The sequence below is a fragment of the Dissoconium aciculare genome (genome assembly GCF_010015565.1).
Source record: "Dissoconium aciculare CBS 342.82 unplaced genomic scaffold K489scaffold_2, whole genome shotgun sequence".
In the NCBI taxonomy this organism is placed as follows: domain Eukaryota; kingdom Fungi; phylum Ascomycota; class Dothideomycetes; order Mycosphaerellales; family Dissoconiaceae; genus Dissoconium; species Dissoconium aciculare.
Genome location: NW_022984952.1, coordinates 2,661,777 through 2,684,928, shown reverse-complemented (window position 1 = coordinate 2,684,928; position 23,152 = coordinate 2,661,777). Strand labels below are relative to the sequence as shown.

Genomic DNA, 23,152 nt, shown 5'->3' with positions numbered 1-23,152 from the left:
TACGCTAGATCAATGCAGGAGTCGCTGATAATCATGAGCAGACGAGATCTGTTGCGTCAGTGATATACTGCAACGCTTGTATTGCTTTCCTATGTAGCGAGAGAAGCAGGCTACTGCATTGTCATCGGAGCGGAACTATTTGTAATCTAATTCGATGTTGGCAGATCAGGACGGCCATGCCCGCTAGAAGATCGGCGTACGCCTGATCGTGAAAAGCAAATGCGTTGCAATGTACGTTGTCCACGACTTGAAGGCGAGTCCCTTGTTGCGCATCATTGACGTACATCGGTGGAAATACTGATCAAAGCATCTTATATGGCTGTTTTGCGCAAGGCGCTCAATATTGCCGTTAGAGTGCTTTTTCGATCTGGATCTCTTGATGGGCATCTGGATTGGTGGCAAAGACCCACGCACGAAAAGGAGTGGGTGTACTGCTAATTGCTGGTGGTGTGATACATATCTGAACATGTGGCTAGTGGTGGTCCAATTGATGGCTGAGAAGCAAACCCCCTCAACCACCGTAGTCCTGGGCTATTCGACGGCATGACCTTCCGCTGCGGCCAAGTCGGGTCCAACCTCATCCACGCTACGATCTGCAGATGATTCATCGCGCTGAGGCTCCTTCGGTCTGATCGCAGTCTCCAGGTCAAAGTCCTTGGTGGAGTCCACTCTATCTAAAAGTGCCAGATCTGTTGCTCGTACCGTTCGTAATGCCCGCCATCTCTTGTTTGCAATGCTGGTCTGATAACGGGCCAGTTCTGCATCATCGGCCATCTCAGCATCCAGCTGATCCATTTTTATCCCCTCAGTCAGCGTCTGGATACTTGGCGACTCGTACCTCGTATGTAATGCGAGTGACTGAATGTCCCCAGTGCTCTTTTCATCGAGGAAACCTAAATTGAGTCCACCGCCAGATCTTTCAGGCATACGTCGTGGGCGCGTAATATCCTGTGCACCCTTACGCGCCGCCATTTCGAGGTCGGTGGACACGGGCGGCCTCACAATAGATGGACAGCTCTCCATCTTCCATCGGATCCAATTCTTGTCCCTGGCAAGCACGGTCTCGATCATTCGACAATACTCACGACCGTCTCGTGTCGATCCAAGATAGGTCGTGATTGTCCCTCTTGTTGACGTGGCCCATTTCGCATCTTCATCACTGAGGGTGTAGGCATAGAGTAATGATTTGTTCTGGAAATTGAGCGAATCTCGCTTCTTCTTCGCCATTTCCGTTAGGGAAAGTAGGAAATCAATCAAGATGAGAGCCTGCACAAGAATATGCCGTTGAAAAGCGAGATCGCTAAGCTCAAGGTGAAAAAGGTCACGACTGGTCAGATATTTAGGGTTGTAATTGTCAATGAGGCCATCGTCGTCCTGGTCCATTGAAGCATCTTCGCCAGATTCCCGCTTCGCTCTGTGATGGTCAGTGTCAAGCACTTTAGCCTGTACCACAGTCGGGGACTTTTTGAATTTTGCAATGGTGCTTGAGAGACCCTGCTTGAAGGCTGAAAAGTTTGCACCTTCATACAGTCGAGTTGGATTGGAGAAGTCATGTTGTAGTCGCCAGAAGATCGGATAAAGCTCATGATTTGGTAGTGTCCGCTCGTCCTTTTTGCCACCTTGATCCTTTGTATTCGTGGACTTATTGCTTGATTTTGAAGGATCTGATGTGGTGCCATCTTCTGGTCTCTGTGAGGCATTGTCGACATCCATGCCGTCGTCGCCATCATGAGCTGCAGCCAGTCCCTGCTCATCGAAGTTCGTGGTATTGTCTGTGTGAAATTCTCCTCTCAGATTGACCGAGCTTTTGTCTCCCAAAGGAAACGTCTGGAACAGGAAAAAGAAGACCCGACCGCAGAAAATCGCGTCCTCAGCGCGGCTTAATCGTCTCAACAGTTCATTGCAGGACCGCAAGAAAACAAGGTTCTTTTTGTGAAAGTCCTTCTGGGCGAGTCTCTCGCGACGAAGTTCTAAGTAATCAAAGACATTGCGACACCCATACGTGGTTTGACTGTCAAGAAGTTCTTCGAGCAGCCAGCAGACCAACTCTGGTGTACACATGCCATGATCGCCACAGATCAAGATGATATCCAGTAAATTCCAGACGGTCACGAATTTGGGATCATCGATGTCGGTTGTGCTGATGAGCTCATAGAAGACATCTCTCGTTGCTGTCTCGACCAAGCTGAACCGGTAGACCTGATCAAAGTCTTGTGGTAAATCATCATGTAAGCTCGCGATCGGGCCGAGAAATTCATCAACGTGCAGTGGAGGCTCGATCGTTGTCTGTGGCTTGCTGACTGCAGCGTTCTGGAGAAGACCGTGAAGTTTCGTAGTAATGCCAGCGACTGCACTGAGTTCTTTGGCGGAGGTCACCGCCATCGTAAAAGATTACGCTGCAGGTTACTGGCTATCCGACTCACTGCTGTACTTCATGAGCACTCTGTGTGGATATTGAACATTTCTTGGTGGTATACAACGATATTGCACAATTTCTAGATGTCGCAGGATCCATAGACAGCCCAATATGAAGCTTGTAGATGCATGTTGGAAGAGACGTCCAGTCCCCATTTCACGAACGGCCCGCACCGCAATTTCGCTCCATCGACGCGACCAAGTCGCGTCTCCCATCACGACGACGTTGTTAACCCCCACTGCCCTGACCAAAATACATCTTGTGAGCACTGAGACATATTGTAATTATTCTCGAAACCGGCCGGAGATTCAGGAACAAATCAAATCAAGAAGCATACTTCAGGGAAAAAGGTCATGGCATCTGTGGCTGCGCCTGTCGCCCCTACCAATGGCCGCGACGAACTGGACAGGATTATAGACTACGAGGACACGGTTCAAGATTTCATGAAAGATCTGCCACTACCAGAGAATCCAAATGTCGGAGCGAACGGGGGACCTCAACGGGAGACTCGCGATGAGGATCAAGAAATCCAGATCAAACGCAAAAGGAATCCAATACCAAAACTAGACGAGGACCGGTTAGTAGTCTCTTCGTCTTCACGTGGACGTGGAAGTCATGTTGGCAAGGCGAGCTGACGAACAATTCCAGGTTGTTGTCGGATGCGGGTATTCCAAAGCTACGCAAGATTGCAAAGACAAGGCTCAAGTTCCGCGGCAAGGGCCATGAATTCTCCGATATGTCGAGACTGCTCAACACATATCAAATCTGGCTAGACGATTTGTATCCTCGAGCCAAGTTTCGCGATGCTCTCACAATGGTAGAGAAGGTCGGACATTCGAAAAGAATGCAGATCACAAGAAGAGCGTGGCTCGACGAGACAAAACCATTCCAGAAAGAGCCAAGTCCGGACCCGACTTTGTCAAATTCCAATGGTCCCGAAGTGTCTCGTGGGGATGTCGGAGATGAATATTTATTCGCCGAAATGATGGCGGAAAACAATGCAGAGCAAGGATCTCGCTCTAAGGACAGTACCGGAGACACGAATCCTCCTGCAGTGTCCGCCGCGCCCCGGGAATTCTCTCAGAACAACGACGAGCCTGATGAAGATGAGCTTGATCAGCTGCTTGCAGAACAATCAAACACCGGAGAGGTTCAACCTCGGCCCACACAGGCTCGACGCGGCCCGTTTATGGACGACACAGAGGACGAAGAAGATGATCTGGATGCGCTCCTGGCAGAACAGGGTCAAGTACCAACAGCAATGCCGTCACGACCATCGACTTCAAAGCCACAGCAGCATGATGACTTTGCAGCCGAAGAAGAAGCCATGGCAGGCATGGAGGATATGTGGTAAAGGGTATAGTGATTATGCAACAACAGACACACAGGAACACTCCGGGTGAAGGCTGGTCCGAGAAGAAGCTACTCAATTTCCATGGCTCAACAAAAAGCACGGGTAATTCCAACCCCACGGCAAATCAACAAACTGCATCCTTTGTGTCAAGCCAGCGAACACAGATCCTCCTCGCTCTCCGCTCGCAAGAATTCATCACAATCGAAAGTTTTGTGCCACCTGCGTCTCCGCGGATAATTCCTCTGTCGTTGTCGAGGCATTCCAGCACTTCTCGCCAGAAAGGCCCGCGACAGATCCATCAGGAAACGGACATGGTTGCACTCGATATCCTCAGGGACCCATTTCTCCGCGCCAAAATCCAGGTACATATCAATGATGAATTGGCGCGCAGGCGAATCGCTCGGGGTGCCGTTGTACAAAGCCATGACTGCAGAATGACTTGGAAACGTCCTCGTACCGTCCTCGGCAACATCATCTGTCTTGGCGACCATGGCATCGAGGACGCTATCACAAAACGCATCCGCCTGGATTCTGTCGCCGAAGGAGTACAATCTGGCCAGGAATTGATACTCGCCATCGTCCAACGGCAAAGCCGGTGGCGCGAGGGGTTTCGATGCGACCTTTCCAAAGTACGACCAATCCACGTACGCGGCGACGACTTCGACATCGTCGTCGGGGAGCTCCAAACTTCGGATCTCTCCCTCGCGCCAGTTCTTCTCCAGGGCTTTGCGGAAGAACGGGGAGTGTCTGCGGAGAACGGCTTCGTGGACGGCGAAATCTTGCGATGCGCTTCCGGAGCCGACGTGTAACATGACGATTCGATTGTCGATTGTGCTATGTCATCTGCATTAGTTGATGAATCATGAAATTCGCGAGTTCAATGCAAACGACAGGAGATTAGTGAGGTTTTCCATACTGTGCCCTCCGGACGATTCTGGTGCTACTGCAATCGCACATGTTCTCTCATCCCCCTTCGTTCCGTTGTCTTCTGTTTTCCTTCTTCGGACAATTTCCAAAATAACAAACGAGGAAAGAATTAATTTTCCGTGAAGAAAACTCAAAAAGACAATCTTCACCTAAGCGTCGAGTTTCCTGCACGATATCTAAAGACAGTGTTCACTTGCTACACAATGATGCCATCGTCTGTGTACATTTTCTATTTCTGATCCGGCGTCTTTCGTGAAATCGTGGTCTCATCCACGTGCGATGGGACAGCACGAGACTCTACCTATGTACATATTGTCTTGCTGTGCCACGGCCGTCGCATGGTCGTGTGATGACGAGAAGCCTTCTTCCAGCAATTCAAATGCCCTCCCGTGGTGGTCGTATTCCCGCCAAAACAACATGACACTGTCTCGAATGCTCTCCGTCGAACAACGTGTCAGCACCTCTCCGAGCAGCCAACTAATCATTCCCATACGCGTCCGCCGGCTACGCACCCTGATCGCGAGGGACTCGGCGCCTTGCTCCGCCTCTCGGCCTGCGTGCCATATCACTTCCGCTCTGCTCGTCGCTCCGCCGGACAGATTAAAATGCATCCCAGCGATCCGGGTCTCGAAGATCCCGCGAATCCACACCATCGTCAATCCAACCTGGTAAAAATCTTCCCAACACACATCCGCCTGCCCGTTCCAGTGGCACCATCTCGCCCGCTCTAGAATCTCTAGCAGCCTGTGCTTACTGAGACAACCGTTCCAGCGGAAACACACCTCACCGTCCCATCCAGCCAGCCGTCCAGCGAAAGGATCCCCAAGGTTTGCAACCTCACACACCATTCACGATCCCCTCCACACGCTATCACCGTCAATGTGTGTGTGACTGAGGAAAAAGTGTGGGTGTGGAGGTGAGACATGGAGTGAGACAAGGAAACACCCCAGCCCCAGGTTCAACCCTAGGGCAGATCTCCCCCCAGGGCTGCCACCACCACCCCCGATTATCCATCTACGCCGCCGGGGAGAAAGGATCGCGCCAACGAAGCGACGCGACGAGCCAGTACAAACCTTAGAAGCGAGCCCTGGAGGAAGAGCGTCAATGACGGCGAAGGTTAGGGCATCGTATCTGTTGACAATAAGCCTAATCCATAACAAATCGCGAATGTTACATGTCAACAAGACGGAAATTGGCGGTGACAAATCGAGCCGGAAGATCTTCGACAGGAATTGAGAGAGGGAGAGAGAGAGAGGGAGAGAGAAAGGGACATCATCGTGACGCAGAGAGGATTCATTATCGTGGAAGAGGGAGAAACCATGTCATATTGATCACCACAGAGCCCTGTGCGATGATTCGCCCAGGAGAAGCACACGAGAGCACCAGAAAAGCCTCTACTTCCACAGCTTGCTCAGACTCATCTCCTTGTCGTTCTGGCGGTTCAGGACCTTCGCCGTCGCGAGGTCGAAATCCTCCTGAGTGACGTGCACACGGCGTTCACGGAGCGCATACATGCCAGCTTCGGTACAGACACCCTTGAGCTCGGCCCCGGAGCACCCGTTCATCTTCTCCGCGATTTTCGTGAGGTTGATGCCGCGGGTGAGGTTCATAGATCGGGAGTGGATGCGGAGGATGTCAGCGCGGGCCTCGGTGGTGGGCGGGGGGAATTCGATTTTGCGGTCGATGCGACCGGGGCGGAGGAGGGCCGGGTCGAGGATGTCGAGACGGTTGGTCGCCATGATGATTTTGATGTTCTTCGTCGGCTCGAAGCCGTCGAGTTGGTTGAGCAGTTCTAACATTGTGCGTTGCACCTCGCTGTCGCCGCCGGAACTTCCCTCCACTCGGGAGGACCCGATCGAGTCGATTTCGTCCATGAAGATGATGCTGGGGGCGTGCTCGCGCGCCATCACGAAGAGCTCGCGGACCATGCGGGAGCCTTCGCCGATGTATTTCTGCACGAGTTCGGACCCGGAGACTCGGATGAATTTGCAGTCGGTGTGGTGGGCGACGGCTCGGGCGAGGAGAGTTTTGCCGGTTCCTGGAGGTCCGTAGAGGAGGACACCTTTTGGTTGCGCGATGCCGAGTGATTCGAATAGTTCGGGGTGCTTCAGCCCGAGTTCAATGACCTCTTTGATTTGTTTGATCTGCTCGTCTAGTCCTCCGATCATGTCGTATGTGCTGTCGGGAACCTTTTCGACCATCATGAGCGACACCAGCGGATCGACCGAAGATGGCAGTAACGATGAGAGTTTGTAAGAATCCGATAGTAGTGTGACTCGCTTGCCAGCGGTCAATTTGGAAATGTCGATGTTGTCCGCCACATCCACCACTAATCCACCTGATTAGCTTCACTTGCTCTTCAATTATTACATCTCCACGCCTTACCATATTTGCCCTCCGGATGTACCTTGACCAACACCTTTTTCGTTCCCATGACTTTGACCACCTCACCGACATAGCTTCCGGGTTGCTGTAGCAGACCCAACTCCTCCCTTAATAATCGCACTCGGCTGTTATATTCGTTTCGCTGTGCTTCTAATCGTCGCAACACTGCCTGCCCTTGGATGATCTCGAGCTTCATACTCTCGATCTTGTTGTGGAAGAAAGTGTCGAGCGCCATGGTGGCGGATGCGGTGATGTCAAGCCGGTGGTCTACAGATGTGATCTATGATGATTCGGAGGTGAATTGCTGAGCACACTGGCGATCAAGGTGCGGAACCGACCGAGGAAGGACTGGTGACTTCGAGGTTGGGATGTGTTGTACAGGCGCGGGTTGACTGGAGGAGTATGTCGGTTGTTTCAATACAATGATCCGAGAACAGCTCTACGTGTGAGGATACCTAGACGATGACACAGGCACGCGATGGCGTCGATGCTGCTAGATGCCAAGCCCTATGTTTAATCCTATGGCATACCGTACAGGATTGGACGTGATGTGGTGCTGCGTCGCGGTATGCCGTAGCTGACGGACTGCGAGATCCTACCAACGTGAAACAATCCGCCGCGCACACACGCCACGCACGCACACCTGCATGCATTTCACGGTGACAGTAAGGCATTATCTGCTCTTGATCTGACTTATAACTTTGGCACCTTCGTCAGTTGAGATCTATTGCTCTTCCCGCTAATTGCGTCGCCCGAGTCCGAGGGCGCATATCCGATCACTGCCGATGGAGGTAGACGTTCCCGATCGACGTTCACTGATGAGATTAATCGATACCCGTAAGAAGCTTGGAATGCTGGACAGGCTATACGGTAGGATCATGCAGCGCTCAATATATAGCTAATCACACGGATGGTTTATGATTCTTCGGCCCCCTGTTGGACAGTCGTCGTTGATGCCAATATCGAGACTGGTCACGAAGCGTATGAGTGGTTCAGCGTGATGGACAACGAGCATCATCATCGATACTCACCACCTGGGCATGTGGGGAATTCGCGATCACGTCTCGATGATCCAGGACGATTCGAGACGTCAGCTGCTCAGCCAAAACGTACTACTACATACCTAGGTATGTATGTAGCCCGACCCATTGCGGATTCGTCAGCGCTACAGATCCTGCCTGGCACTAGGAGGGGAATCGGCAGGCGGAGCATTGCCAAACCCTGGAGGGTTTATTTCCAAAATGTCCTAGTGTCGATAATGACATGTTTGTTGATGGATGTCTTCACGCACGTGGTTTGTCCATCGACTTGTAGGGAAATGGTAGATGTCGTCTTGTCAGTCTGGACTGGAATTATATAGAACAAAGACACGCTCGTGGTAGTGTATCGGGCTGCGTTGGACCTCAGCACGACATCGTCACGGTCATTATATTTTTCTCAGCTGTATGATTCACGCCGCCTTTGCAAAGAACTAGAGGTCGGTGGTTGGATCATCATCGCGCATGAGCATCCCGCCAAGATCCCCATCAATTTGGCGCCTGAAGATCCGCCCAACGTCACGGCGCAGGTTGGCCGACGGCCACGGCTCTTCCCCCAGCACGCGCGAGAGCTACACCGACGGCCTAGATCACTACTACTGCACATCACTGCAGCGGTGTCCGTGTATCTCCGCTGTACAACACAGTAATCCTCCGCAGAAATTCGTCTTGAAACCTAGAGAGCAATTGAGGGTTTGGACCGTGAAGCTGCTGCACCGTTGCCAAGGCCCGGACTACTGCAGTGTTGGACCGCCTTTCGAACGCTCCGGGGGTCGCTATGGCCAACGCGCAGCATGATGGTGAATCGCCGGCCACTATCAACACCGCATCAGTACCAATCTCTGGTCAGCAATCCGCCATATCCGCAGCTACAACTGCTACCTATGACTTTGCCAATACAACGACCACGACGCCCTCTACTACGAGGCGAACATCAATTGCCTCCGTCGGGATGAGTAATGAGAACAGCTCCAGCTCACAGCCTCAGCCGCCATCCGATGGTGCTGCTGCTTCGTCGACAACGGCTTCGGCCAGCATGCTGTCCAGCCAGGTGAGCGAGGGCACCGCACGTCGACCACGGATCAAGGACTATGGTGAGACAACCCGTTTGACAAACAATATTCTCCGAAAATTTTCAACTATAGCCACTGACTTTACCGTCCTCGTCTTGTTCTTGTTGCAGGCAGTACTTCATCATCAGTACGACCCACTGGTGCACCACCAGTAACCCCGAAGGCACCACCAGTAACCCCGAAGGCACCACAACGACCAGGCACTATCAAACGACAGAGTTCGTCGGCTGCACCCCACCGTGGCGCCAAATTCTCCGTGGATGACGATGCGGATGAGGTGGATGAGGACCTCCGTTCCGCTCGGCGAGAGTCCCGATCAGAGACTGGTCGCGAACGCGAGAGACCCATACGCCGACGAGAAAGCACACTTCGAAGGCGGCCGACCGTCCCTCAATTGCCAGTGGTTCCTGCAGTGGAGGGTGAGGACGCTGAGGATATGGGAGCATCCGTAACGGGAACAGATTTCACGACCACCCGAGCATCAGCCGAACCAGACGTGTTGGAACGTCCGGGAGAGAGTATGTCGAAGAAGAACTTGGACGAGGACGAGGAGGAAGCTGAAGAGGAAGTGGAGACGCCTTCACCTGACGAGGATGATGCCGAGATCAGCGACACGGAGAGCTTCACTTTGAAGGATAGACAAGAGGCGATCAACGAGACACATCCTTTCGGTATCAGGATATGGAAGCCGGCGCTTTACAAGAAGAATCGATCGGTCACTCGAACGGCTGAGGGAGATATTCACAGCGCGCCTGGTGGCAACGTCAGTCGCTGGCTTTGGCTCTTCAACGGACTGTGGACCATAATCTTTGGATGGTGGCTCTCTTTGGTCGCCGCCATCGCTGGACTTGCATGCTTAATCCTGGGCGTCTTCCGAATGAGTAACGACTCTGGCTCTTGGGAATACGGTCGGGTACTACTCAACCTTTCACATTACCTGTTATATCCGTTCGGCAAGTATGTTCGCCTCGAGCGAGAGGAAGCTTACATGGACGAAGACGAAGGGCTGGGTCGAGATCTCAGCGAGTATGAGAGATGGCAGGCCGGCGACCTTGAAGAAGGCCGATTGTTCTTTGGTCCCACTGATGTCCATCGCTCCCTCGTTGGACGCCGGAGGGACGAAGAGCCCGATCTGGAGGATAACGAAACGACCAGCTTGCTGGGTCGACAACAGCGATCGGGATCAGTCACGCCACAAACCAAAGCTCGAGCGAAAAAGCGATTATTCGGCCGTGGCAAGTGGGGATTGGGACGAGTGGTATTCTTCCTCTTGTTCTACATCTTCATTGCGCCCTGCCTTTTCCTGGTCAGCGGACTCTGCTGGTTCATGGTGTTCACAATACCTATGGGCAAAGTCACTCTGCTGCTGGTCTATCATCTGCAGCGCCACCCACTGGCCTTGAGCTTTCACACTGACAGCCACTATTCGAGAGAAAGTGCTCAACCTCGTGGCAGCAGCGATAGTGTCATTCTGCTTTGTACATACCGTGCAGTTGGGTTGAAGTACTGGAAGTACACGATCGACGGCACCAATATTTTCCTCATCAACCTGTTGGGACTGGTCGTCTTCACCATCTTTGACTACTTCGTCCTGAGCAGTGCACTCCATGTCGATGCATGGGTCACCTCCGACGGATTCGTTTTCGTTCTGGCATTGGCATCCATCATTCCGCTCGCTTATTTCATCGGACAAGCTGTCGCATCCATTTCAGCGCAGTCATCTATGGGAGTCGGTGCCACTATCAATGCCTTTTTCAGCACCATCGTGGAAGTATTCCTCTACTGCGTGGCACTCCATCAAGGGAAAGCGCAATTGGTTGAAGGAAGCATCATTGGGTCCATCTTTGCTGGTATTCTCTTCCTCCCGGGCCTTTCTATGTGCTTTGGTGCACTCAAGAGAAAGACACAGCGATTCAACGTCAAGTCTGCCAGTGTCACCTCGACCTTGCTGCTGTTTGCCACCATCGCCCTGTTCGGTCCCACCTTGTTCTATCAAATCTACGGCTCTCATGTGCTCAATTGTCGACAATGCACCACGTTTCATCCCCATCCCACCGAAACCGAACGCGATTGCCGACGCTGTTACTTCACCCAGACGCCTGAGATCAACGACAAATTCTTCAAAGAAGCGCTTCAGCCTTACATCTGGTTCGCCGCGCTCTGTCTCTTCCTCTCTTACGTCGTGGGCTTGTTGTTCACACTTCGCACTCACGCTGCTGTCATCTGGAACAATGAGCCCGATGAGAAGAAGGAGCCTCGCGACCTCTCGGTCCCACAGCATCACAACCTTTCCTTGTCCGCCGTGACCACCATGGATCCTACATTCCCTGCCCGTCACGAAACGATCGGTACTATCCGCCCGCAGGACATTCGAGACAGTCAAATGTACAAACGCGTACTCAATCAATCTCTGAAACAGGCTGGAATCCTTACTTCGCCTGTCAAAGCGGAGTCCGCCCCTGATGGCCCCAATAAGACCGATGGACAACAGCAGCCGCCCCATCTAGTCCCGCCAAAGAGCTCTTCTGGTGATGATGTTCTCGCCGCCAGTGGCGCCCGCGTACAAGGCCTCAGCCTGCAAGACAACCAAGCGCTCGTCCAACAAGTCGCCGAGATTGCCGCCACCGCCGCCACCGCCGCCGCTCGCGACGTCACTCGCATGTCCCGCCGCGCCAGTCTCCTCAGCAATAAAGCCCACCATCACGCCCGCTCCAACAGCAAAGACGCCAAAGCCACGACCCACGACGGCCACTCCGCCGAACACCCCACCCTCGCCGCCACCGGCCCCGCCGCGCACATTCCCGAAGAAGCCGCCGCGGGCGGCCACGACGCGCCCAACTGGTCGCGCACGAAATCGACCATCATCCTCCTCACCGCCACCGTCGCCTACGCCGTCATCGCGGAGATCCTGGTCGACACCGTCGACTCCGTGCTTGGTAGCATCGACATCGACGAGAAATTCCTCGGCATCACACTCTTCGCTCTGGTGCCCAACACGACGGAGTTCCTCAACGCCATCAGTTTCGCGATGAACGGCAACGTCGCCCTGTCGATGGAGATCGGGAGCTCGTACGCCCTGCAGGTCATCTTGCTCCAGACGCCGTGTCTGGTGTTATTCTCGGCGTTCTATGGGCCCGGATTCTGGCCGCCGAGGGATCTCATCGATCATGTCTTTCTGATGATTTTCCCGCAGTGGGACATGATCACGGTGATCCTGGCGGTCTTCCTGATGGGGTGGATCGTCAACGAGGGCAAGAGCAATTATTTCAAGGGCAGTATCTTGATCTTTACGTATCTGGTTGTGGTGGTCGGCTTTTGGTTCAGTGGGTATGGGGATGCTGAGGTGAGCTCTTTTCTTTTCTTTTCTTTCCCTCTTTTGGGTGTTTTCCCCATGATTGTTTTGGTGGACTTTACTGACGGTGCTTTCTTCAGATGATGGGCGTCGATCGCTTTGATACTCTCGCCCTTGGCCCGGAGATCCAGTCCTTCCGCACGATCGGTCAATCTACTCGTGGTCGCGCTTGGTGAGTGCGACAGAAAGCGATCCTGCAGAGGGAATTGGTGAGGTGAGGATTAGAGACGATTTGAATTTCGTCGCGCGTGGGAGGAATGTGAAGTGGCATTGTTACATTGGGCATTTTCGGCATGGATATTGGGGAGTTCCTTGGTGGGTTTCCTGCAATCGGGCGTATATTGTTTCAAGGGCTTAATTAATTTGGGGTTCCGGCGATCGGGTTTAGCTTTTAAGAGAAGAGTCGAGGTTGAAAGAGAGAGAGAGAGAACAATCGGAAATGACAAGAGCTGTGACTTGTAATATCCAAAGACTTATTAGAGTCGACTGATTGATTCCTGTTTGTTCTTACTACAGTCCTCGAATGCATGCTCCTCTAAAATGTTGGAGGGCAGGTGGAGTGGACGAGAACTCGCACGTGTCAAACGCCGCCGAGGGTCCTCTTTCGTGACCGAACCCCGTCCGAGCGTCATCGACTATCTAATCTTAACAATTAATTATTTCGCAGCCATCGCGAGATACTTCCTGACCCGGTGCTGTTCCATCAATACGACGAAGACATCGCACGGCTGTTATATCTGAGAGACCCATTAATTTATCTCACCATATTTCCGTCATCATGGGTTGGTTCTGGGCAGACACAACCTCCTCCTCAGCAGCGCCACACCCTATCCCTACAGGCAACGCCTCCAACTCGCCTCCTCCATCATGTCCGATGCATCAGAAGACAACAACACCATCAGCACCGCCACCATCAGCAATCCCACAAAATGAAGCACCATCATCACGACCGTCAGAACCCACGCCCTCCTACGTCTCCAAGTTGAACCCTCTCAACTACATGCCCACCCACATCTCCAACAAACGCGAATCCGACCACCAATCCGTCTCGCTCCCCCTCGAGCGCGAAGAATCCACCATCCCCCGCGGCGATGGCCAGGGCATGTGGGACTACCCTTCGCCGCAACAGATGTACAACGCCATGCTGCGCAAAGGCTACACAGACACGCCCGCCGAACACGTCGAGGCCATGGTGGCCGTGCACAACTTCCTAAACGAAGGCGCCTGGGAAGAGATCAAGGGATGGGAAGCGCGCTTCGCGACAGGGTTGAGCGATGGCTACCGCCGATGCTCCATGGGCGAAGAGAACACCCCGCGACAGCTCGCCATCGAAGCCCTCAAGAACCGCAAGGCCACCGTCGAGGAACCCACCCTCCTCCGCTTCCAAGGCCGACCCAACGACCCTACCCCCAAGGCGCGCATGCTAGGCTTCATGGCATGGCTCTATCCCTCTCAGTTCGCGAACAATCCACCCTTCGACCGCCACGACTGGTTCGTCCAGCGCCATCTCCCGAACGGCCAGACGAAACAGGTCCGCTACGTGATCGATTACTACTCCGGCCCGCCGGAACCTACCGGCGAGCCGGTCTTCTACTTGGACGTCCGGCCCGCGATCGATGGGCCTACGGGCGCCGCGGAGAGGATGGTCAGATGGGGAACGGACGTCTGGTGGAGAGCGAGTGGTGGGAGCGTGAGGGAGGAACTCGCGAGGGAGAAGGCGAGGCAGGCGAGTTGAGAGTTTCACTACAAACGACGACCTCTTGATCTTCCTCCCGGGATGGGATATCTTTGATCGTGCCTCTTTCCCCTCTCTTTCTTTGGGAAGATCCCTACTTTTCTGGAGAGTCGAGGAGTTCTTCGAGGCAAGCGCGATTCCTACGCTATAATGATGAATGAGTGAGGCGATGGATGGATTCTGTTGGCTTTTTCTTTTCTTGCACTGTTCGAATCTATGCATGTATATATCCTTCCCTGCTTTCTTGTCATCTAAATGTCCGATGTATTACTATTTAGACCTTCTTCTCTCCTCAACTCTTTGCGATATTATTGTCATCGCCCAATTCCAAACTCTCCCTCAAGCTTTCAAGCTTCCCTTCCCTCATCCATGCACGACGAGGCAAAAACTGGCGCCAGCTGCGCATGAAGCAAGCAAAGCCAGCGAGCAAGCCATGCGGGGACGGACGTGTCCCAGCCTGATTCGTCGGGGTGCGGGAATCCGAAGCCCACGCCCGCCCGCACGCGTCCGCCCACGGGAAAAGCGCATCTCGTCTCCCCTTCCAAGGCTCTAACATCGTCCTGAGATCCTTCGCCCGGCCGGTCGAGCCTGCAAGATGCGAGGCGCGTGGACGGGGCCGGATATGCACGAGGTTGTGTTACGCGGGCGCAGGGGATCCATGGCTTGCGATCCTCTGCTCTGCTCTGCTCTACTCTGCTATGCAGCGCTGCATGCATATATATAGATCTCGATGGCTCTCTCTCCCCCTCCCGCCTTGCGCGGTTGGCAGGACCCTCGCTTTGCGTGTGTGCGTGTGTCGGGCAGCGATCGAGCGTGCGCGAAGGATCCTGATACTTTTGGACTTGGACCTCACCTGACCTGACCTGTACTGAACTGAACCGAATCCGTGGGGAGGAGATAAGACGGCCTTTACTCCTCGTCATCGGCTCTATCATACGAACGAACTCCTTTCTTTGCTCTTTCCGGCGCGAGATCTGCGATACGAGATCTTATATCATTCGGATGTCATATTCGATCTTGTGAAAGGAGGGAGATACCTACCTGCGAAACGATCAACACTGTGATCGAGGGAGAAGAGGTTTCATCTCAAGATCACCCGCGCAAGCTGGAGGGAAAGCCGGTTCTGGGAGGTGGACTCGGGATGGCTTACGAATGACCACGCGCGCCGCGTCGTATCACATCACATGTCCACGACGTTTCCGCCGATTTCTCGAGGTCGCATGTCCTGCACGCATGCACGCTTGCAACACAACCGAGAAGGAACAAGGACGACTCCGGTTATAACACAGCTTGCTCCCGAAAGAAGGTCTCGGGACGTCACCATCTCGTTCAGCGCATGCTACAGTGGAGATGGGTCGCGGCCAAGATACATCGACACCTCCTCCTCCTCACCTGAGAATATCGAGACAATCTCCGACGAGCCGAGATGATGTTGTTGGTTTGTGAGAGCACCTCTGACGCAAGCATAATCGATCGAGAGAGACGACTGTTGCTCCGGAGAGGTCTTCCTCGAAAAGGGACTGGCTAACAGGACGAAGGATACGAAAAGCAGCCAATCATTTTCCGTACAATCATAGAGAGAACAAAGTCAACCGTGGTCACATCGATTGACGGCACGACATTACTGCAGGTGCAGCACTGGTCTATCACACCGCAAGTGGACCATCGTGACATTAGAACATGGGCGGCACCATCTCCAAAGACGCGCTCAACGAACGCTGGATCCGCGAACCGAGCCTAATCCAATTCCCACAATTCATCGATCCCAGCGATCCCGATGCAGAAGGCCTTCCAGTGGTCCCAGTACTCCGACGACGGAGAAGTCAGCCCTCGAAGCTATGGGTCGACGAAGCCGTCGAGATTATCCCCGAACCTCCCCCTGAACCCGAAAGGAGTTCCTCGGCGCCGCCGTCGATCAGCACGGCTCGTACAGGAGCGCCGAAGAGGAATCCAGGAGGACTCTTCTGGACATTCGGTCCGACGGTGCGAAAGAGGAGATCGATGAGCGATCTCCAATCCCTCCGCTCGAAAAAATCCACGCCCACAAAGAAAAACAAGAAGAAAAGCCCACTCCCGAAAAAGAAGAAAAGGCCCTCCAAGAAATCTCAACAGGGTCCCACATCTTCTGCCGACGACCCTCCACCCCGCCCTCTCAGCTCCTCGTCCTCGTCCTCATCATCGTCGTCATCATCGTCGTCCTCCCCCGAACCGCCACCACCTCCTCCTGAACCAACCTACTCCTTCTCCAACCCGCGCTTCGCCAAAGTCGGCACCGCACCCCCGGTGATCCCCTCCGCCACGACCCTCGCGGGAACACAGCCGGGCCAACCCTACTCCTTCGCCAACCCGCGCCTGGCGGCCTATCCGCGCACGGTCGCCGCGAAGCCGAGCTATACCCAAGGCGAGCCTCTGCCCAGCAAGAAGGCAGCCGCTGCTGCTGCCGCCGCCGGGAAGAAGAAGAAGCAGGCGGAGTCTTCCTCGTCGAGTTCCAGCTCGAGCAGTAGCGGGGATGAAGTCGAGGTGCCGGTCGTGGTGGAGAGGCGATCGCCAGAAGTGAGGGGCGGTTCGTTGGATCTGTTAGGTGGTGGTGCGGGGCCGGGAATCGGATTGCCTGCTGGGACGGTGGCGGCGACGGCGATGATGTTCGGCGGGATGGGTAGAGGCGGGTTTGGGACTGGTGGGGGACTCGTTGGCGGAGGTGGCAGGGGTGGTGGTGGAAACAATGCGAGGAGGAAAGGGAGGAGGTGATTATTATCATCAGGATGAGACCATTGGAAGCGGGCGCCTGGAGGCAGGCTGTCTTGAAGATCGTGAGTTTTGCGCCGAGTGACTGCTCCTCAGCTGTCATATTGAACCGATAACCCCCTACTATCTGAAGCATACAGAAATGTTCTTGCATCATCTCCAAAATCAACACAAATTTCCAACACAAGTATCTCTGAGTGAAAGGGGAAAATGTCGCCATCGAAGAAATCTCGACTCGATTCCGCCCATCACGTGGCTACAGTCCCGTGTGTGACATTTGCCAGCAAAGCCAGTCGGAGGCGGAGCGGCACGTACGCGTCCATTCGTTCATTCATGTCTTCCATATCCAGGTATTTACCTAGATAGCTTTCATGGCGGGTCACATTGATGGATGGAGGAGGGATGGACGTAACAAGCAGCAGCCGCGCGGGAATGCAATGGAAATTTTCTTCAACATCTTTCACTGCTCGAATTCCTTTCATCTTTCTCCCTTTCATTCTCATTCTTGGATCACTACCATCTACCTCGCAGTCACCAACGACGATCATCAATTGCGATACACCCATTCGACTTGCACGGGTTACGTGAATGCCCTCGGCAAGGTGTCCAGCGTCGTCTTCGTCAGGCCATTGCCTCATCCAGTGCATGATCAATCTCGACATCTCTTCGTCAGTCGGTGTCTGCATGGCGGATCCTGCTGATTGAAGAGACACATCACATTCCAATCGTCATCAGAAGGTCACGAAGCCTCACAAAATATAACAAAGACTTGCCATCATCAACAGAATTCCCACCTCGGACAACTCGTCGGCATGTACTCGCCCAAGTCCGGCAACAAGTCAAAGACATCTCCGATCACCATCAAGATCACGAAGTCTGCGAAGTATGAAGAGCCTGCGACCCTATTCATACTGCTGACCTGACGTTTGATCATGCTGACAGCCATTTCACCTCTAGACCAGTCAAAAACGTCGTCAACGATGAGATCCCACTCGGTCGTCCCGACTCCCAACCAAAGTATGTGTGTAAAAGACTCCATTCACATCGACCGAACACGAACCGCATGGCAGTCCCCGCTAACCACTACCCACTCATTCATCACCGGCAATAGAGTCCGCTACCTCACCGCAGCATTGAGCAGCGAAGAGAAACACGCCCGTGTGGCACCTCAATGGACCGCCGGCAAGATCTATGAACGTCTCTGTGCGGACACCCACATGACCATGGCCAATGTCAAGAGTCGCGTCTGCGGAGAAGGAAACAAGGCGTCATCACGATCACGATCAACAACACAAGCCGGTCGCGCGGGCGGGAATCACGGGAAAAACATCATCTCCATCAAACAAACCAAGACCTGCGAAGACGTTCTGAGCAACGATGGGAGTTTCCCCTCTCAGGGAATACCCGTTGCTGCAACAGCTACAGCTACAGCTACAGCAGTATCCGAGAAGAAGAAGACAGGTACGTCACATCCAACCCATCCTGCCCGACCTACCTCAAGCGTTCCCATACAAAGATCCAGTGGGTTGTCCTTCGCTCATCATGTGTATCTTGAAAACTTCCCCACAGGTTTCGCCAGCATCGCCATCGAACTGCCCGGCTACGAATCCTACGACGCCGACGACGACGACGTCGCCAAGCGCAAGAGACGCGCCGAACGCTGCTGTCGGGACTGCGGATCGCCGGTGCCGGAGCACATCTGTCAATTCCCCTTGGAGATGTGATTTGACTGGGTGGGTTTGTCTCTTCACTTTCCCTGCTCCTGTTGTTCTTTGAAACCCGAGTGGTGGCATCGTGAAGATTCAATGGGCACCTGCAGAAGAAACATGGATATCGTAGGGATTCCCATTTTGGGATTTATGGATCGAGTCGTGGACGATGGAGGACGGACTCCAATCATGCTGTCTTCATATATTCATCGTCGTGGTGGTGGTGGTGGTGATGGTGCTGATCACCATCGTGGATCGTAAGCAGTCACAACATCGTGGGGGCAGCGAAGGACAAAGTGACGTATGTAGCCCACCATCCACCCCGCTCTCGTGATTCAGAGGCGCCAGGCAGGCAGATAGGCAGGCAGGCAGGCATTGATGACAGCAATGCCCATATTCCAGGAGGAAAAGACACATTATTATTACAGGACAATATAATAATTGACTATCACCAGCTTCATTCTTCTTACTATTATTCTTTTTATGTCGTGGACTTTTATCGTTCCAATCTGAACCCCTTCACCCCTCCCTCCCTCTCCCTCTCCCCCGAGGTCGTACATGAAAACGTGAGACTCCAGTTGCACACATGCATGCATACATATATTCATGCATTCATTCAACCATTCATACTATACCCGTTTTTGTCTACAGAAAGGAGGGAAAACTCTCCGACGTCCGCCGGGCTTCCCGCTCCGGTAGGCAAAGAGGAGCAGGTACTGTAGTCCGCCGAAAGTGATGGGTTCAGGTACCTAGGTGGGTGATTATGCAGCTCGGGCCCGAAATGGCCATTTCTGCATACAGTTCATTATCACCATCACTATTACTACCATTGCTGTCTTCGTCTCTTTCGTCGTCGTCGTCGTCTGTCCCTGCTGTCGCACCTCGGAATTGCCATAAACCATTATCCCGTCGACGCCAGGAAAAACATACAGCATGTCCCGACCCATTACGCTATTTTAGAAGGGGAAACCACTCGGTAGAAGGGCAAAGTCTGCTTTTCTTTACTGAACTTGTTGCTTGCCTCGCCTTGCCTTGCAGTGCCTCGTACTAGTGCGTCTGTCCGTGCGATTCGCATGCGCGGGATGGTTGCGCCATTCGGGGCGAGACACATGCGGCGCTACAGGCACTACGCGCACTACAGGTACGCAAGCTGCAAGCAAGCAAGCATGCAAGCGAGCGATCCATCATCGTCGTCCATGCATGCGCAGTAGCCGGTGCCATTACGAAAATAGGCAGGGTGGTAGGCAGGTAGGCAGGCAAACAGAGTTTCCGTGCGGAGCCGTATGCTTTCGGGACCGTCGGCGACTTATCACTTCAGTCCTGGACGGAGAGAGCACGTTTTCCTTTCCTTTGACTTTCTTTCTTTCTGCTCTTTTCCCCGTCTCCTTGGCTTGGATTATGCTTTCGCCTGTTTGCTTGGTTATTATCACATGTCTGATTTTCCTCCCGGAATTAATCGATGCGGAAGAATGAGGAAAAACATTGCCGTCTCGTCCTTTTCCGGACGGGGGCATTTGGTGCGTAGCTTTTTCAATCCCGCTTCGAAATTCCGCCGCGGAATTGTGGTCCCGGCGGGTGGTGGGATGGCCGATGATGGATGGACAAGGGAAGGAGGAAAAACAAGGAAGAAAGGAAGGTTTCGTTTCCTTCTATCGATGTCCCCAAAGCGCGGGATAGGATCGATAGAGAGAGCGAGACACTGCGATAGGCACACACACACTTGCACACACAAACGTGCTCGGTGGTCATCGGTACTGTACCTACACTTTGTTTATCCTGGATGTATAATAATACATAGAAGCATATCTCCCACCCTCTGCTGCCCGCCGTTCTCCTCCACTATTGACGTCCTCCCAAGATTCTTTCCGGCTCTCAGGCTGTCTGTGAGACTTTGCCGTGGGAGTCTATCTCCGTTGCGCCGGACCGTCGCATTTCATGCCGATTCACTCTGTGCCATCACCGCCATATTTATCTTCACCTGCCGTAGAACAACGACAGACCAAGATAAAAAGGGACCTCGCGGTATCGAATAGGCAGGGGATTGAACGAAGCAGGTGTCGTCGTTTCTCACACATACTACTACCACAGCTTTCTGTTCTGGGAGGGATCGAAAATCTGGTAGCTTTCTGCGCCGGTCCAGGAACGCCCGACGCGAAAGTCCGACCCTAGGGAGCCATTGGAAACATCCGGCCGGCTTGTTCACAGTCAACGTCCTGCATTCGTAGTTAGGGGTAGGGGCCTGCCATTGCAGGTGGGATAAAATAATTTTCTGATCGTATCTCATTCCGAATATCTCGCTGGTCTGGAGAACGTATCGCGGAGTACGAGGGAAAAAAGATCAAGAAGAAGAAATAGTCGTACTTTGCCGAATGAAAGCGATGACGACGACCATGGCTCCATCACCATATGAAGCAACCACCCCCAGCATTCACAGCAGCAAAAAATATGGACCCTCGTCACTCCGCCGAGTCCGTTTCACCACGGCGACGTCTCATCCAAGCAGCACTTCACCTCACAATCTCCATCGGCAGCAACCGCCGGTGACCATCTCGTCCTACTACCCCTCCGCAGAGGATCCCACGGATCATCGATACTCCTCCCATCATCACCGGAGCAGCATCGTCGAGCCTCACCAACCGCTGCCTCATTGCCATTACAAGCAACAACCACAACAACACCCCCCGACCCGCCACGTGTCCTCCTCCTCAACATCATCGAAAGCCTCATCCCGCTCCACCCGCTCATCGACATCGACATCGAACTCCACATCAACAACAGATCCCACCGCCGCAGCACCGACCTGCGTCTGCCAATGCGGGAATTTCTTCTGTTTTGGTGGCACGCGCTGCCACACGAACACGAGGACTACGCAATCCCACCAGCAAGAAACTGCTAAGTTTCCCACCAGGGCGAGAATGTCGCCGCATCGGACACATCGAAATTCATACATGCCGCCGCCGCCGCCGACGACGACGACGCCGGCGATGTTTCCCCCTGTTGATCACCTCTTCACGCCGGAAGATTACTATCGCCGGACTGGATGATGATGATGATGATGATGATGATGATGATGACGACGACGACGATGATGGGAAAGGAAAAGAAAAGAAAAGAAAAGACCGCACGACTCCGCTTGGAGGACTTCTTCTTCTTCTTCGTCGCTCTACCTCAATCTCCCAGCCCAGCCCAACTCAGCTCACCTCACAATCATTCGAGCTTTTTTCCGATCATTTCGCCAAATCCTTAACGGCCGATATGATTTTCGGGGGCGAAGCAATTTGGGAGAGAACGTCGATTCCGAAGGAAAACTCTGTTCCTATTTCGTTCAAGGCACTTCTTTTTGCTCGTCTGTCTCCTTATTGGTTCGAGGGCACATTCCGCCTTTTTTCCGCTTCTCTACTTCTCCGGGTTTGGGCTTTTTTGCTTTTGGGGTTTAACACAGGACCTGTTTTTTCTTTTTCCTCTTCATTTCCAATGTCTCTCGCGGAGAGAAGGCAGGGGAGGGGCGAGTATCTCTCTCGTTTCTTTTCTCTCGGGTTTCTGGGAGGCGGGATTGTCCTTTTTTTTCTTCCTCTCGGGAGATGTCCAGCGCAGAGATACCCGGTTAGAGCGAGAGGAGAAGCGCAGTCAGTCAGCGAAGGGCGAGAGGCGCAATGAACAGGCAAAGAGGGAAAATCCGTGAGCAATCACATCGGGACTTTGAGTTTTCAACGAGGCGTTTTACCAGGGTTTCGAGCATATGAGTTTTAATTGTACGATGTTTTGTTTTTCCTCTTCTCCACGAGCAGCGGCAGCCGGGGATGGGATGGGGATCGGATGACCGGACCAGTACAGCACAGTAGTCTCGGGTGGGAAGACGCGAAACGAACAGACAATCTAGACATCTACAGTTTCTTTTTCTTCTTTCTCTCTTGAATGAGATTCGAAGCAAGCAAAGAAGCAATGTTTGCTGAATCATTCATCTCGACATTTCGCTTCGGTCGATTTCGACCCTGCCTGCCTCCTTGAGAGAGGGGATCTTCCCGGGCCATCAATGCGAAAACATCGGTTCCGCCTTCTCGTCCGCGAACGGAAAAGACAGATCTCCGAGTCGGCGAACAGGGCTCTCTTTGCCCGCCCTGTGCATAGCTCGAAATCGGAGTTTCGCGCAGGAGGGACAGAAAAGTCCTAGGTCATATGAGATACAGCCTAGATTCTGCCTCCCTGCACCATCACCGCAGATCAAACGCCAATATCAAAGCCAATATCTAAGCCACGTGCTCGAAAAGCTGGTCATCGTCCACCGGGGAACGGACTTGGCTTTGATCGGATATTCGTCGGGGATCTCCTCGGAGACATTCGGACCGTCACCCCCGTGCTGGCTCTTTCGAACATCGGCATCGGTGTGTCTTATAGTGGACCGACTCCCCGGTTTTGTGG

The 23,152-nt window shown here is 53.4% G+C and overlaps 11 protein-coding genes across 11 annotated transcripts; 6 read left to right on the top strand and 5 right to left on the bottom strand.

Moving 5' to 3' along the window:
* Positions 1–531: 531 nt before the first annotated feature.
* On the bottom strand, positions 532–2,382 carry K489DRAFT_367996 (uncharacterized protein; the record flags this gene model as incomplete). The annotated part of the gene is made up of 1 exon (XM_033602910.1): positions 532–2,382. One exon carries the CDS (start codon positions 2,380–2,382, stop codon positions 532–534), a length of 1,851 nt encoding a protein of 616 aa, XP_033463859.1.
* A 429-nt stretch (positions 2,383–2,811) lies between these two features.
* K489DRAFT_290711 (Swi3-domain-containing protein) lies at positions 2,812–3,302 on the top strand (the record flags this gene model as incomplete). Its single annotated transcript, XM_033600180.1, has 2 exons — positions 2,812–2,993; positions 3,065–3,302. Coding segments are annotated over 2 exons (420 nt in total), but the record flags the coding sequence as incomplete, so codon positions are not given.
* A 505-nt stretch (positions 3,303–3,807) lies between these two features.
* Positions 3,808–4,607, bottom strand: K489DRAFT_377265 (uncharacterized protein). Its single transcript, XM_033604112.1, has one exon. The coding sequence runs from the start codon at positions 4,580–4,582 to the stop codon at positions 3,917–3,919; it is 666 nt and encodes a 221-aa protein (XP_033463857.1). The 5' UTR covers positions 4,583–4,607; the 3' UTR covers positions 3,808–3,916.
* Positions 4,608–4,771: 164 nt separating this feature from the next.
* Positions 4,772–5,818, bottom strand: K489DRAFT_126119 (uncharacterized protein). The gene has a single exon (XM_033599011.1). It carries the CDS (start codon positions 5,543–5,545, stop codon positions 4,964–4,966), a length of 582 nt encoding a protein of 193 aa, XP_033463856.1. The 5' UTR covers positions 5,546–5,818; the 3' UTR covers positions 4,772–4,963.
* A 273-nt stretch (positions 5,819–6,091) lies between these two features.
* K489DRAFT_407505 (proteasome regulatory particle subunit RPT6) lies at positions 6,092–7,317 on the bottom strand (the record flags this gene model as incomplete). Its single annotated transcript, XM_033607377.1, has 2 exons — positions 6,092–7,026; positions 7,083–7,317. 2 exons carry the CDS (start codon positions 7,315–7,317, stop codon positions 6,092–6,094), a joined length of 1,170 nt encoding a protein of 389 aa, XP_033463855.1.
* A 1,211-nt stretch (positions 7,318–8,528) lies between these two features.
* Positions 8,529–12,848, top strand: K489DRAFT_377261 (uncharacterized protein). The gene is made up of 3 exons (XM_033604111.1): positions 8,529–9,213; positions 9,303–12,535; positions 12,625–12,848. The coding sequence occupies exons 1-3, from the start codon at positions 8,898–8,900 to the stop codon at positions 12,718–12,720; spliced, it is 3,645 nt and encodes a 1,214-aa protein (XP_033463854.1). The 5' UTR covers positions 8,529–8,897; the 3' UTR covers positions 12,721–12,848.
* Positions 12,849–13,197: 349 nt separating this feature from the next.
* K489DRAFT_377260 (cytochrome c and c1 heme-lyase) lies at positions 13,198–14,627 on the top strand. The gene has a single exon (XM_033604110.1). It carries the CDS (start codon positions 13,323–13,325, stop codon positions 14,277–14,279), a length of 957 nt encoding a protein of 318 aa, XP_033463853.1. The 5' UTR covers positions 13,198–13,322; the 3' UTR covers positions 14,280–14,627.
* Positions 14,433–15,338, bottom strand: K489DRAFT_126049 (uncharacterized protein). Its single transcript, XM_033599010.1, has one exon. The coding sequence runs from the start codon at positions 15,212–15,214 to the stop codon at positions 14,627–14,629; it is 588 nt and encodes a 195-aa protein (XP_033463852.1). The 5' UTR covers positions 15,215–15,338; the 3' UTR covers positions 14,433–14,626.
* Positions 15,339–15,959: 621 nt separating this feature from the next.
* Positions 15,960–18,748, top strand: K489DRAFT_407502 (uncharacterized protein; the record flags this gene model as incomplete). The annotated part of the gene is made up of 5 exons (XM_033607376.1): positions 15,960–16,832; positions 17,810–17,907; positions 17,982–18,041; positions 18,136–18,485; positions 18,594–18,748. 5 exons carry the CDS (start codon positions 15,960–15,962, stop codon positions 18,746–18,748), a joined length of 1,536 nt encoding a protein of 511 aa, XP_033463851.1.
* A 693-nt stretch (positions 18,749–19,441) lies between these two features.
* K489DRAFT_125992 (uncharacterized protein) lies at positions 19,442–19,900 on the top strand. Its single transcript, XM_033599008.1, has one exon. It carries the CDS (start codon positions 19,497–19,499, stop codon positions 19,782–19,784), a length of 288 nt encoding a protein of 95 aa, XP_033463850.1. The 5' UTR covers positions 19,442–19,496; the 3' UTR covers positions 19,785–19,900.
* Positions 19,901–20,841: 941 nt separating this feature from the next.
* K489DRAFT_126006 (uncharacterized protein) lies at positions 20,842–21,883 on the top strand. Its single transcript, XM_033599009.1, has one exon. The coding sequence runs from the start codon at positions 21,103–21,105 to the stop codon at positions 21,775–21,777; it is 675 nt and encodes a 224-aa protein (XP_033463849.1). The 5' UTR covers positions 20,842–21,102; the 3' UTR covers positions 21,778–21,883.
* The last annotated feature ends 1,269 nt before the right edge of the window (positions 21,884–23,152 follow it).